The sequence below is a fragment of the Haplochromis burtoni genome, unplaced genomic scaffold (genome assembly GCF_018398535.1).
Source record: "Haplochromis burtoni strain Fernald_Lab_line unplaced genomic scaffold, NCSU_Asbu1 Contig_523, whole genome shotgun sequence".
Taxonomy (NCBI): domain Eukaryota; kingdom Metazoa; phylum Chordata; class Actinopteri; order Cichliformes; family Cichlidae; genus Haplochromis; species Haplochromis burtoni.
In genome coordinates, this window is record NW_024582884.1 from 1 (window position 1) to 12,484 (window position 12,484).

At 39.4% G+C, this 12,484-nt stretch overlaps 1 protein-coding gene across 1 annotated transcript; it reads left to right on the plus strand.

Moving 5' to 3' along the window:
* The first annotated feature begins 63 nt into the window (after window positions 1-63).
* On the plus strand, window positions 64-5,096 carry LOC102298003 (alcohol dehydrogenase 1). The gene is made up of 6 exons (XM_005947531.2): window positions 64-344; window positions 465-684; window positions 3,434-3,694; window positions 3,851-3,983; window positions 4,676-4,814; window positions 4,902-5,096. Exons 1-6 carry the CDS (start codon window positions 79-81, stop codon window positions 4,933-4,935), a joined length of 1,053 nt encoding a protein of 350 aa, XP_005947593.1. The 5' UTR covers window positions 64-78; the 3' UTR covers window positions 4,936-5,096.
* Window positions 5,097-12,484: the final 7,388 nt, after the last annotated feature.

Sequence of the window (12,484 nt, forward strand, 5' to 3'; positions counted from 1 at the left end):
AAAAATACAGTAACCAGTAAGTCTTTTTTTACGATCTAAATGTTTGCAGTTTCTCTTTTGGCAGCTTTGTACAACTAAATGTTTAAAGCTGTTGGATCTTGTGGTCCAGGCCACTCAATCATAATACTTAGCAGTAATTTAAGTAGATATTCTCCATCGACTGAGGTCACGCAGCTCAACAATAACAGCATCAGCAAAGCCTCTAAAAAGAAGCATGGGAAATATTCTGTTTGGTTTCACTGTTGTTTTCTTTCAGGAGACAAGGTGATTCCTCTTTTCCTCTCTCAGTGTAAAGAATGCCACTTATGTAAGAATCCCAGGACCAACCAGTGTGAGGTAGCATGGTGAGCACTCATCTCCTGTGATCCATTTTATCTTCAGTTTTGTTCATAGGCTGTTAAAGCATTAGACACGTGCCTTTAAAAAATGTTGTTTTTAATTTTAGCATAAATTCTCTTGTTCAGGACCAGGATTAATCAGGCCATCATGGCTGGAGTGGAATCCAGGTTTACCTGTAAAGGGAAGAGGGTGCTGCAGTTTATGGGGACCAGCACCTTCTCTGAGTACACTGTGATCAATCAGATGGCTGTGGCTAAGATTGATCCTGCTGCTCCTCTGGACAAAGTCTGTCTTCTTGGATGTGGGATCTGCACTGGATATGGGGCAGCTGTTAATACTGCTAAGGTTTGTAATTTGGGCTTGGATTTGGGAATTGGAAATGCGCTTGTTCTCTCTTTCAGAGAAGTATTAAGAAGTTTATACATAATTTTTCCAGATTTTGGAAGTGAACCCTGCAGTTGTTGCTGCTTAAATCTTTTAAGTGTGTCTGTAGAGGCCCTATGACATATCAGGGCACTTTAAACCAATCTGGGAAGAGCAGAAGCAGAAGTTTTAAGTGTTTGCTGGTCTGGAGGATTCAGGTGTACATTAGCAAAATGCCAAAATCTTGACTGGAGTGAATGTCACCCTACAGAAACTGGAAAAAAAAAACCCCAGGCGCTGCATCTCAGATTCTACAGTCCGCAGATAGCATGTTACAGTTGAGGCCAAAATTACTAATTTCAATATGAAAATGACCATTAATTAAAAACAAGTGTTTTTTCATAGTGTGTCCGTTTCCAATATAACAATGTTCACTAAGTTTAATTAGGATATTTTATTGATACACCAAGTTGAAAGGGCAAAAATGAGACATCCAAAATTATTAGCCATAATTTCTCAGTACTGTACGCTTTCTGAGGCACAACTGACAACAGTCTCTTAGAGTAGGTCTTTACTTGGTTGTCTCCATTCCTCCATTGCAAATTGTTCTAGCTTGCATGGTTTCCAAGCATGGACATTCACTTTGAGCACTTGCCACAGATTCTTAATAGGATTGAGGTCTGTGCGGGCCACTCCAGAATCTTGGTTTTAGTATCCTTGAGGAACTGTTGGACTAATTTCAATGTATGTTTGGGGTCATTGTCTTGTTGCAAGACAAGCTGATGCTGATTGAATGTCGTTAGGAAGCCAATTGGTTGCACAGGTGTGATTTCAAAGCTGATTGGTTAATTACTGTAGGTGTGTTTTGAAAGCAAACATTCACATGAGGCTAATATTTTGACCACCCCTTATTTTTTACACTATATGGTAAAAAGTAAGCCTAAAAATATATTTTATATTACAAAATGTACCAGAAGCTACCAAATAGCACTGGTGAATTTTTAATTATATCAAGTTTTATCAATACTGCAAACATTGGGAAGAAGTTTAGATAAATGTGCCTTAATTCCTGGAGGGGCTAATAATTTTGGCCTCAACTATAAATGCTAAACTTTATGACAGTACAATTTAAAAAAAAAAAAAAAGACTCAATAAGTGGAGCTTGTTTCAAGAATTTGGCAGTAGAAAGACTTTTCTCTCTAAAAAGAACAAGGAAGTTATCTGGAACAATGTCCTTCAGACAAACAAGGCCACGAGATTTTATTTAATCTTTAATACAAAGCACCACGCCTCGTATCTCAACCTCATGTCTCCGCTATGATGTCTGGACATGACGTTGTGATCTGTAGTGAGAGTAGGAAACAGGTGAGAGTGAGCTTGTAGTGGTGGAGGCACTTTCTGGGGAGAAGATGAATAAATATCAACAGAACCAAGACAGAATACATGTGTGTGGATGAGAGAGAGAGACGGGTGGAAAGGTGAGGTTGTGAAGAATAGAGATCGTAAAGGTACAGGTGTTCGGTCTGCGCTTCAGACCAGCTAGTTCAGAGACTCATCACCCCGGAAGAAAGCAAGACAACGATGGAACCGTTTTTTTACTTGTTAGCAACGGAGGCTGGTTGGAACCAGGCTCTTGGAGCTGAACGCTGCTCACCTGTTTCCTAGCCAATTTCAAAGAAACAGCCTTCCCTTGCAGCTTTTTATTCAGTGAATACAAGAACCACCCTTAAGGTCACAAAAGGTTAGAACACTGTGTGTGTGTACATGACTTCCTGCCACACAATATATGCTTACAACTGTTTAACCACATTTCCTAGTTATCCAAAGGTCATCTCCCCACACCCGTATACGGCTTAACTTTAATGGTTCACCATATGCAAGCATAGGTGAGCTCCTAAATGGCCGGGGGTGGACAGAGGGCCCGGTGGCGCCAGTGTCCGGCAGCCTCGCCTCTGTCAGTGCGCCCCAGGGTGGCTGTGGCTACAATGTAGCTTGCCATCACCAGTGTGTGAATGTGTGCGTGAATGGGTGGATGACTGGATATGTAAAGCGCTTTGGGGTCCTTAGGGACTAGTAAAGCGCTATATAAATACAGGCCATTTGCCATATTTACCAGTTACATTCCTCAGAAGATAAGGAAACCAGAATCTCACATAGAATGTGCCTGCAGTTAAACGGCTACAGCTAATTACCTCCCTCAGCATCATAGATGTGTAGGGGAGGAACAGAAGAATATCTAACCATGCAGTTTAAGGCACGGTTTACAAATTTAAGTATAACAATGGAAACATTTAACAATTTCAATCTAACAACAGGAGTTTAAATGCTTGGAATAAATATTCAAATGTATGGTTAGAGACACTGTAATTTGATTGTATATACAATGACAAATGCTTTCATTCATCCAAAGCAGCAGACAAGAGAGGAGAAGAAGGGTGGAGTTAACGAGAACAGTGTCGGAGGAAAAAGTTGAAATAATTTGTGTGCTTGGTGGTACTGAGTCCTTTTCAGTTCAATTCAATTTTATTTATATAGCCCCAAATCACAACAATAAATTGAGCCATTTTTGACTTAAAACTAAAATCTTTTCAATAGAAATTCTCATCAAGATTGAAATGCTTTGGCAAGAGTTACCACTCATTAGAAGATACAGAATATGTCCATTCATTATGTTTCTATATATTAGAACTTTACTATACCTAGCACAAAGTGACTAAGTCTCTCCTTGTAGGTTGAGCCAGGCTCCACCTGTGCCGTGTTTGGTCTGGGAGCTGTGGGTTTGGCTGCAGTCATGGGCTGCAAGGCTGCAGGGGCCAAAAGGATTATCGCCGTTGACGTCAATCCAGACAAGTTTGAGAAGGCCAAAGTGTTTGGAGCCACCGACTTTGTGAATCCCAAAGATCACGATAAACCTATCCATGAAGTGCTCACTAAGATGACCAATGGAGGCGTGGACTACTCATTGGAATGTGTTGGGAATGTGCAAGTCATGGTAGGGAGATTTAATCTAATGTGGTTTAAGAACATGGAGCATGAAATAAAGTTAACCAAGCATACTTTTTTTTCCTTAGCATTTAAAATGTAATAATTGATTTTAATCATTGAAGAAGCCCTTTGATCTACTGACTCTGTGCTCTTTTCCATCTAGCGCAGTGCCCTGGAGTCTTCAGCCCAAGGTTGGGGTGTCAGTGTGATTGTTGGATGGACAGACTTGCATGACATAGTTATTCGACCGGCTCACCTCATCTCTGGACGTACGTGGAAGGGCTCCATGTTTGGAGGTGAGATCAGTCTATTTTACATCCTGTGAGGCTGTGGGAGTGTGTGGGTGTGGTGTTGCTCTCTTTCTCTCTCTGCCCTCGCTCCAGGATACAGCTGCTGCTCATTCCCTCATTCAGCACCTGGACCCAGTCAGCAGTTAACTCTCAGACCTTATATAGGGTTAGAGAAGAAGCGTGTGGGGTGGGTTTTCTCTTTGTCGTTGCACTGATTGTTAGGGAATGGAGAGGTGCTATAGTGTAGTTGTGGGAGCAGTGGGGAAGTATACTGCTTTCAGTGAGTAGTGTGGGCTCCAGCAGCAGTAAGGTGTGTGCTGCTACAAGTGATTAGGGGTGGGCCTTTGGGCTTTAGAAGTGCATTATTCTTTGGTGCTTGTTTGTTCTTCCACCTTCTTAAGACACATAAGACTGAGTTGTGACCTTTGTCTTTTTTGCAACGCCGCTTTATTAATAAGAACAATCTCTTTGATTTGGGATTGTTCATAATAAGAACTTAATATTCACCACACTGCTTTGTTTGGCTTCCTTCTCGTTCTTTCCTGGTCCTGTTTCTACTGTTCCCCACACCTACCCCTAGACCTTAGACTGTTACGTCCCCACAAATAACTATTATCACGGAGTGATGAATCGCAAGTAAAGGAGCTTTAAGTTTACATGTTCTAAAATGTGGCTCTTATTTTAATCTTGTGATTCAGGATTTAAGAGTAAGGACGGCGTCTCCAAGATGGTTAAAGACTACCTGGACAAGAAGTTGAAAGTGGACGAGTTTATTAGTCAGAACATGACTTTGGATCAAGCTAATGATGCCATTGAACTCATGAAGAACTGCAAATGGTAGATTTGCCTTTCACAGCTGAAGAAAAACACAAGTTATTATTTGCTAAAGTGAAACTCAGTTTTTTTTTCTCTTTCTTTCCACAGTATCCGGGCGGTCATGAGTGTTTCCCCACCATAAGACCACTGTGCTGCTTCCAGCAACATTAAATCCAGTAGTGTATCACTACAATCAGTTTAAATAGTTCAGTGAATTCCTCTGTGGACACTCATATGAATTCATATGAGCAAAAATTTAAAAAGCAACTGTGTTTATGGATAAATAAAATGGCATGAAACAGATTGGTTTGTGAGACTCCTGGTTTTTCTTGTTTTATTGGTTTTTATGTCATTAAAGTCTGTATGAAGTGTGTCTAGCTAAGATTTACACAGCGCAGCCTAATAATATAAATGTTTGCTTTACTTGGCAGGCTGTGTTGTAATTATTCTGCTAGGACTGATACCGTGATTTGTCCCCTAGCAGTCCTGCTGGTTTCTTGTAGAATTTGTGATAAGAGAGAGGATACTGCAGCAATTCCTGTCGATTCAAGTGACAAAGCCAGCATACATATGCCTACCTCTACAACTTGGCTCATACAAGAACTACAGGTTAGATCTTTATGCTAAGCAACAATGAAATCTTAAATGAATGAATAAATTCACTGTGTCTGCTCAACACCAGAAGGAGTTTGCTGGTATCCACACTTTAAGAAATATTGGTTCTCCCTTGCTCCTCCTGATCACTTCTCTGCCTTCCTGTTAGCAGGTCTGCCCAACCACTCTCACTGGCCTTGAAATCTACCTACCACCCACCACCTTGTAATATAGCCATTACAAGATAAAGCACCTGATGCAATAAAAATCTTTGGTTCTGCCTGTCATGTGTAAATGTGTACTTTGACACATTCACGAGATAGCGACATATACCAGCCAGCTAAGAACTGCTACAGACGCACACATAGGCAGCACTCCAACAGCAACTCCAACAACAATGTCAGGGCTCCCTCTCCAGCAGGAAAGTCCTGGAAACACTGCTTTAAAAAAAACCTCCAGATCCAGCCTTGAAACTATGCAAATCCCAATCTAAACAAGCATCCACTTGTTGCACTGGAAAAACACACATCTACCTAATCCATAACCAGAGATAGGAAGCCACAGTATCTACTGCAAATTATTAGGCAGGTAGTTTATTTAAGTAAGTAGTTAATGAATACCACTCATTTGCTGCACTTTCTTCAGACTATTTTGGTAATGGTGTTTTTCAGCTGCTTTCCTAAACTTCTCTGTGTTTCTGCTCAATTAAGCAAAAAGTCTGTTGCAGTCTGGTGTTGACAATAGCAGCTTTTATCAGGTGTGACTTGTCACTCTGATCGCTTGTTTTCAATTTATTTCAGTTATGAAGCCCAGAATTGTCAGAAAACAAACTGCAAACTTTCCTGCATCGTTTCAAACATTTCAAAAGGCTCGGTGGCAAGTGGAATAAGATCTTACCAACTAACTGATCTGGTCTAACTCTAACTGCAGACACAGTGAAGTTTCAGAAAATCTTTCTCTAGCTCTGTAAGGTGATAGACACAAGACTGTTTCATTTTGAAGTAAATATGAAATGAACAGTTGCAGGTTTCCAATCTGGCTGTCTGCACTGCTAGGGTGGATATACTCATATTAGTTAAAGCGAACATCAGTGCAGTTCAAAGGCTCCAGAAAGTTTAAAAAAATAAAAAAAAATATTAAAATACAACTAGTATTGTCAACCTAACAATCACTAAGGATTAAACCTCTCTTGCATCTTAAGAAAGGAGCAAAACAACCCAAGTAAATCTTTGTTGTTCAAAGTTGAACCACAACTCTGTAACCCTAAACCTGTAAAACATTCACCAGGACCTCAACAAAGAGAGACTGGCCCAATTCCAATACAGCCCCTACACCCCCTCACTATGCACTTTCACTCAGTTTGCACAGTAGTACAAGGGTTCACCACAGATAAGCTGATAGGAGAAGAAGCTGAACCACTGTTTTGCACATTATTGATTATATCTCAACAACATTAAAGCATGGGGTGGTTTTCCAATTAAAATGAGTATCACGTACAAAACTAACCAAAGGACTTTCTTCCCTTTGTAATATGTTAAAACTTCAGATTAGTTTAAACATTCTTAGACACTTTTGGTACATGAGGATAAAAATCTATTTGAACAAATGTAGCGAACCTTATTACAGCAGGCAGCTGTGGGTGAAAGCTTCGCAAATTATGCAGCTGAACAGATTTTACATGTGACAGCGGTCAAAAATTTTCATGTGCATTTCAGAGACATGTTAACACTTATGCCTACAAGAAGCTATATCAGCTAAATGGGCAATACCAAAGGTGCACTTACTGTTTCCACAAAAGAATATTTTTAGAAATTAAACATTTGATTTTTTTTTTTTTCCTGTCAAACAAATATTTGGAAAGTCTCATTTTATCCACCTTAATCAGCAGGGACTCTTTCAAAGAGGATCAAGAATTAAGTGATAAGCAATTTGGAATCAACAGACCTGTAAGAGTAATATTCTTGGCCTCTAGAGGGCAGCCAAATATCAACCAGCCTGTTGAGCTAAAAGCTGATTCTGTGTTTGCTAAAGAACTCTTTGGTATTTTTAGCACTTAATTAATGTTGCTTTGCTTAATGTTGCTTACACTGTTTATCAGATAAACATGAAAAACACAGCCATAATTTTCATGCCCCTCACTTACCCTGACCCTGCAGGCTGAGGGGTTACCCTTGGCTCTGTTCGGCCTGGGGGCACCAGGCCTCGCAGGGATCATGGGCTCCTACATAACTCACCATATGAAAAACATGATGTCATTTTAATGTCTTTCTTTCAATGAACTGATAGCATTAAATATAATACTTGCAAAAAGCAATTTGCTGAATTCCAGTCCTACTGGGGTCCTACTGCCCAGGGTGTCACATGCAAAAAGTGACTTAAAAACACAGATCATGACTGCAAAGAGACACAAAGATGATACATAAAGTGGTTAAACTGTCACAAGAGGAAACAGGATGACTCGCCTAAGGTGCATCATAACTGTAAAGAGATGTAAAACAACTACAGAGACCCAAAAAACATGCAAAACAACCACAAAGAGAGAGATCACAATGCAAAGGGACAACAAAATGATGCGAAGAAGAAATGCAGAACAGCAGCCAGTTTTTCCTGGTTCAGAATTGGAATTTGTGGATTGACTATTCACATAAGCATGACATGTCCGTGCACAGTGAAGGCAGTGAGACTTTGTTACCTCGCTGGACAGAAATCTGTGCAATTCTACTTCATTTCAGGATATTTGATGAAGAAAAATGGCTATGATGGTCACTGAATGAAACCAAATTTAACATTAGGAGCATACAAAATAAGGCCTAGCTCCCTGTTTACTGTGCACGGTTATTAAACAATCTTACAAGTCTGTTTTATTTGAGGAATTCACAGTCAAGACAGCGCTTTGATCGGCATCCTCCCGCCCAAAGGAACACATACGAACGTATACACAGAGAGAATATTGTGAGAGAGAAAAACAGAGGAATCAAACCCAGATTATTCAGAAGTATTCTTTGATCTTATCTGAATGAATAATAAGGTGATGATTCTTGTTTTTTGTTTTTTGTTTTTGTTTTTTAGAAACAGCACGGACATGGAAGCCTGTTGAAGTTGGAGAAAAGTGTGTTGAAAACACTGCAGATTAACTTAAGACTGTTTAAATGATTGCACAATATATCTTTCCTCCCAACATGTGGTTTCGGTTTTCTGTGTAGATTTCACCAGTGGATCAAAAATCTGTCATTCCCCAAATGTTGACTGGAGATTTATTACACATGCACAAGTGTTGTTGGAAACTAAACCAAACAATACTTGAAGCATATGAATATTCTGATAATGAATGACTTTCAGAAAGAGATCAGATTTGCACTGTCTCATTCAAACTTGAAAATGAAAACCCAGTTCCACATAAATGTACCAGAAAACACAAGAGACGCGGCCCGTTATTCTGGTTATTTGTTATTTAGAAAGGAGGCTGTGTGAGAGCTGAAAAATGAGCAACTCTGAAATAATGGGTGTCTCCCAGGGCTCAGTCATGGGGCCACAACTTTTGAATCTGTTTATAAATGATTTTCCTACTGGTGGGAGAGAGGCTTCTCGATTTAAAAAATCAAAACAAAACAAAAAACAGCTCCTATTTGAAAGACCAATTTCATAGTTTTTATTTTTAAAAAGGGAGAATTTTTAAGTTCTTAGGCAAGATCTTAAATTTAAGCCTCTCTTTTATCACTGCAGGCGTGAACCCATTGCAAGGTCTTTGGAACAGGAAATTATGATTATAACAATATGAATTTCACAGTAGTCATTCTTGCAACCACAGTATTTTCTTGTCTCCTGTGTTGTTGACAAGTCATCGCTCTCAGCACTCGTAGGTGTAAGAGACTTTTAATAGTTCTGTGTAGTTACAATATCTTGTTTTTACTGTACATTGTATCAACTTTTAAATATTTAATTAGTTTTACTTTTTATACAGTTTACATTATCTAGCTTTCACATTGATATATTAGGTGAGCATCTATAAAAAAAATATTTTCCCCCTGGCACTTCTAAAGTATTCTGATTCTGCGTTGAATCTAAAACGCTGGTACATCGTAGCTGCAAACCCTTTTGAAACCCGACATTACACATCAGCACTGACGCAGCTGCACAGGTATAAATACTGAAAATGGAGATGGTCACTTTCTTAGGCTCTACAAAGAGTCAATGCAGAGGTTTAATTAAGTGTACACAGATACAAATAGTTTAAGTAGATGTCAGTGACAACTTTAACCTTATGACATCAGAATGTCATTTTTGTTTTCATTAAACTCTGCTCCTGTATGTAGGCACTCGTGAAACAAAGATACACATCAAATATTGCTTACATTTCTTTTTCCAAAGTATAGGGTCAGGATTATGACCTATATATTTAGAGGATTAAACTAAGATGGGCATTGCTCAGGGTTCATCTGTTTGATTGACCTTCTTGGCCTCCGTAAGCCCGACTTCATTCTCGAGTGATGCCCATCAGTAACTAATGTGATCATGCCGTTCAGAAATCGAGTTTTCTGTGTGCTTTTACATTTCCACTCAGGCAGGTTAGTTATTTATGTATCCCTCGTCCCAATCTTTCATATTGTATGACAGTATGGGCTCAAACATCACCATCTACACACAATCACACACTTCACACCCTCATGCAATCAGACTGTGAAAATAATGGCTAAAAAGCCTGTCTGATGGGATCACTGTCACATCCTGAATAGATGGAGTCTACTTTGAAAGGTTCAGTAATTTTTCTCCCTCAAAGGCAGAAGGTATATCTGGAATATTCCAGATATATCCAGAGGTATTTGGACATTTAAGCTTTCTCTGTAAAAGGCTGTGAACTGTCAAATATTACTGACTGAAATCAAATTAACAGAAAAAAAAAATCTTTCCAATGAAGGAGAAGGGCAAACCAGAGGTGTAGCCATTTTTATCTGGTTAGTTTTTATACAAACGCAGTACTGTCAGGTAAATATCTCCACCTGTGTGGTATGTGCATTTATGGTAATGAGTTGAAATGATGTCACGACCATACACCGTACCTGGGTGTTTCTCCTGCACAACAGTTGGTCTGCATGCAGTCAAAATCAATAAATCTCTGTCAGCCTATTAAAGAAATCTATTCATTTTCTTGTTATTTCTGACCATTTGCTTAACAAAATGAGCATTACACCTTAGTAAATGATATCCAAATTAAGAGGAATCCTGCTGATTTTCCATTTGGCTCTGGCTGAAAAACCTTTTCTGCTGCTGGAATAATCAGTTTTAAACCAAGCCGCATTTTCTCCATCAAAGAAATTAAAAAGATTAAAGCTCCATCCCAACTATATCATTTGTAGTCGACCGAAACCTGTCAAAAGCCATATTCAAAGACAAATTTGACCTCTTCTATGTTTCTGTGGTGTTGAATTACAACCGTGATGTGTTAGGCAAATAGATGAAAGACTAAATTAAAAAAAGACTGTGTGCCTTTTTAGCTTGATGGGGTTAATTACTGTGAACCCCACAGGATTTTCTTCACAGCAGACATTTCCACTTGTCATGTGGGAAATGCAGAGGTGTAATTAATATAAGAGAAGACTGTCTGAAAGGAGACAGTAGATGAGCAGCGTACACAACAGGATCCATTAGTAATGCTAGATACCTTACAAATGTGCAATTAGCACGAGGAAATGTTAAGCTTTTACTCCAGAAACCTTTCAAAGCATCAAACTGCACATAAGAGTTCCAACTCTTACAAACACAGACACAGTCAAGTTTGTGGGACTAAATTCATTTGCAATGAATGAAGCAGAGGAAAATGCACTAAAAATGATGACATTGTGTAACACGGGAGTAAACAGAGTCAAAAATCAAAACTTTAATGATCATCACTGCCCTCCTCTGAGTTTAAAAAGGCATTACGGCTGAGAAGAACCCAAACTGTCACTTCCATTAATAAAAGGCTGCTAAATTAAGCCACTTTTGGGATTTTCATTTGCAGTCTACTGAAGGACAAACTCACCCACACACAGCTACAGAAGAGTCATTTATTACTCCATTAGAAGAAATACAAAGATGGCAGAGAAACTCTGATCACATTAGTCCTCTGAAAATACAGAAATACCGAATGCTGCTTCTTGCACGAGGAAAATCCCGTCATCGAGATGAATGGTGACTACTGCAGAGTAAAAGGAGAGGGGAGCCACCGATGGAGATAGCTGGCTAGTTTCAATTTCTAGATTCACATTTTAATTTGCTACAACCGGGCTATTGAAAACATGAGACACCAAAGTACTTCTCAAAGCAGGGCCAAAAAGTCCAGCACTTTGAGGTTCAGGGTCTTTATTGTCTTTCTGGACAACCACACAGATGCTCTTGAGGCTACGTCACAATTCTCCTAGCAACCGTTGCCCATTTCCTCACCGGATGAGCGCTAATAATAGCCACATTCAAGACATAACAATTAGGTTACAGCACTTGTACTGGACACGTCAACAGGTGAATGAGACGATGACATAGTGTAGTCAGCTAATCAGCCTCGTCTTTCATTAAACAGTAAATCAACTCAATACCAATTGTTTCCTTTAGCTCTCTGGCCGTGAACCTGCCTTAGTTGCCCAACTTGAATTTGATAAGCCTAAATTTTAAGTTGCTTGTTGGTGTTCTGTGGACTCTGCTCTCTAGTATTGCTGGTTCTCCTCACTCCACGACCGGTAAATTTATATTACATGTGATTAAGTTAGCAGAGGTTGGGGGGGAAAAAAAAACAGAAGCAAAGCATGGTGTACTAGTTGAATTTGCCCTGAGCTCCACCCACCACTGACAACAACAACTAGACAGCCTGTGACAGCTCTGGGCATGACAAGACCCAGAGGTGAAAACGAGCCTATCAATCCTGTCCACTAAGCAAAACCAAATCTCATAAATACTTTTATATTTCCTCCAGAGGATACAGTTTTCACTAATAAAGTAATCCACATTTGATATAAGACACATTCAAGTACTTCCATTTACTTTGAGGAACCGATATTTAATTCAGAAAGCCATGAGAGCTCCAGGAGCGGTGCCTCATGATTTTTCAATGTGCTGTGTGTGAGCTG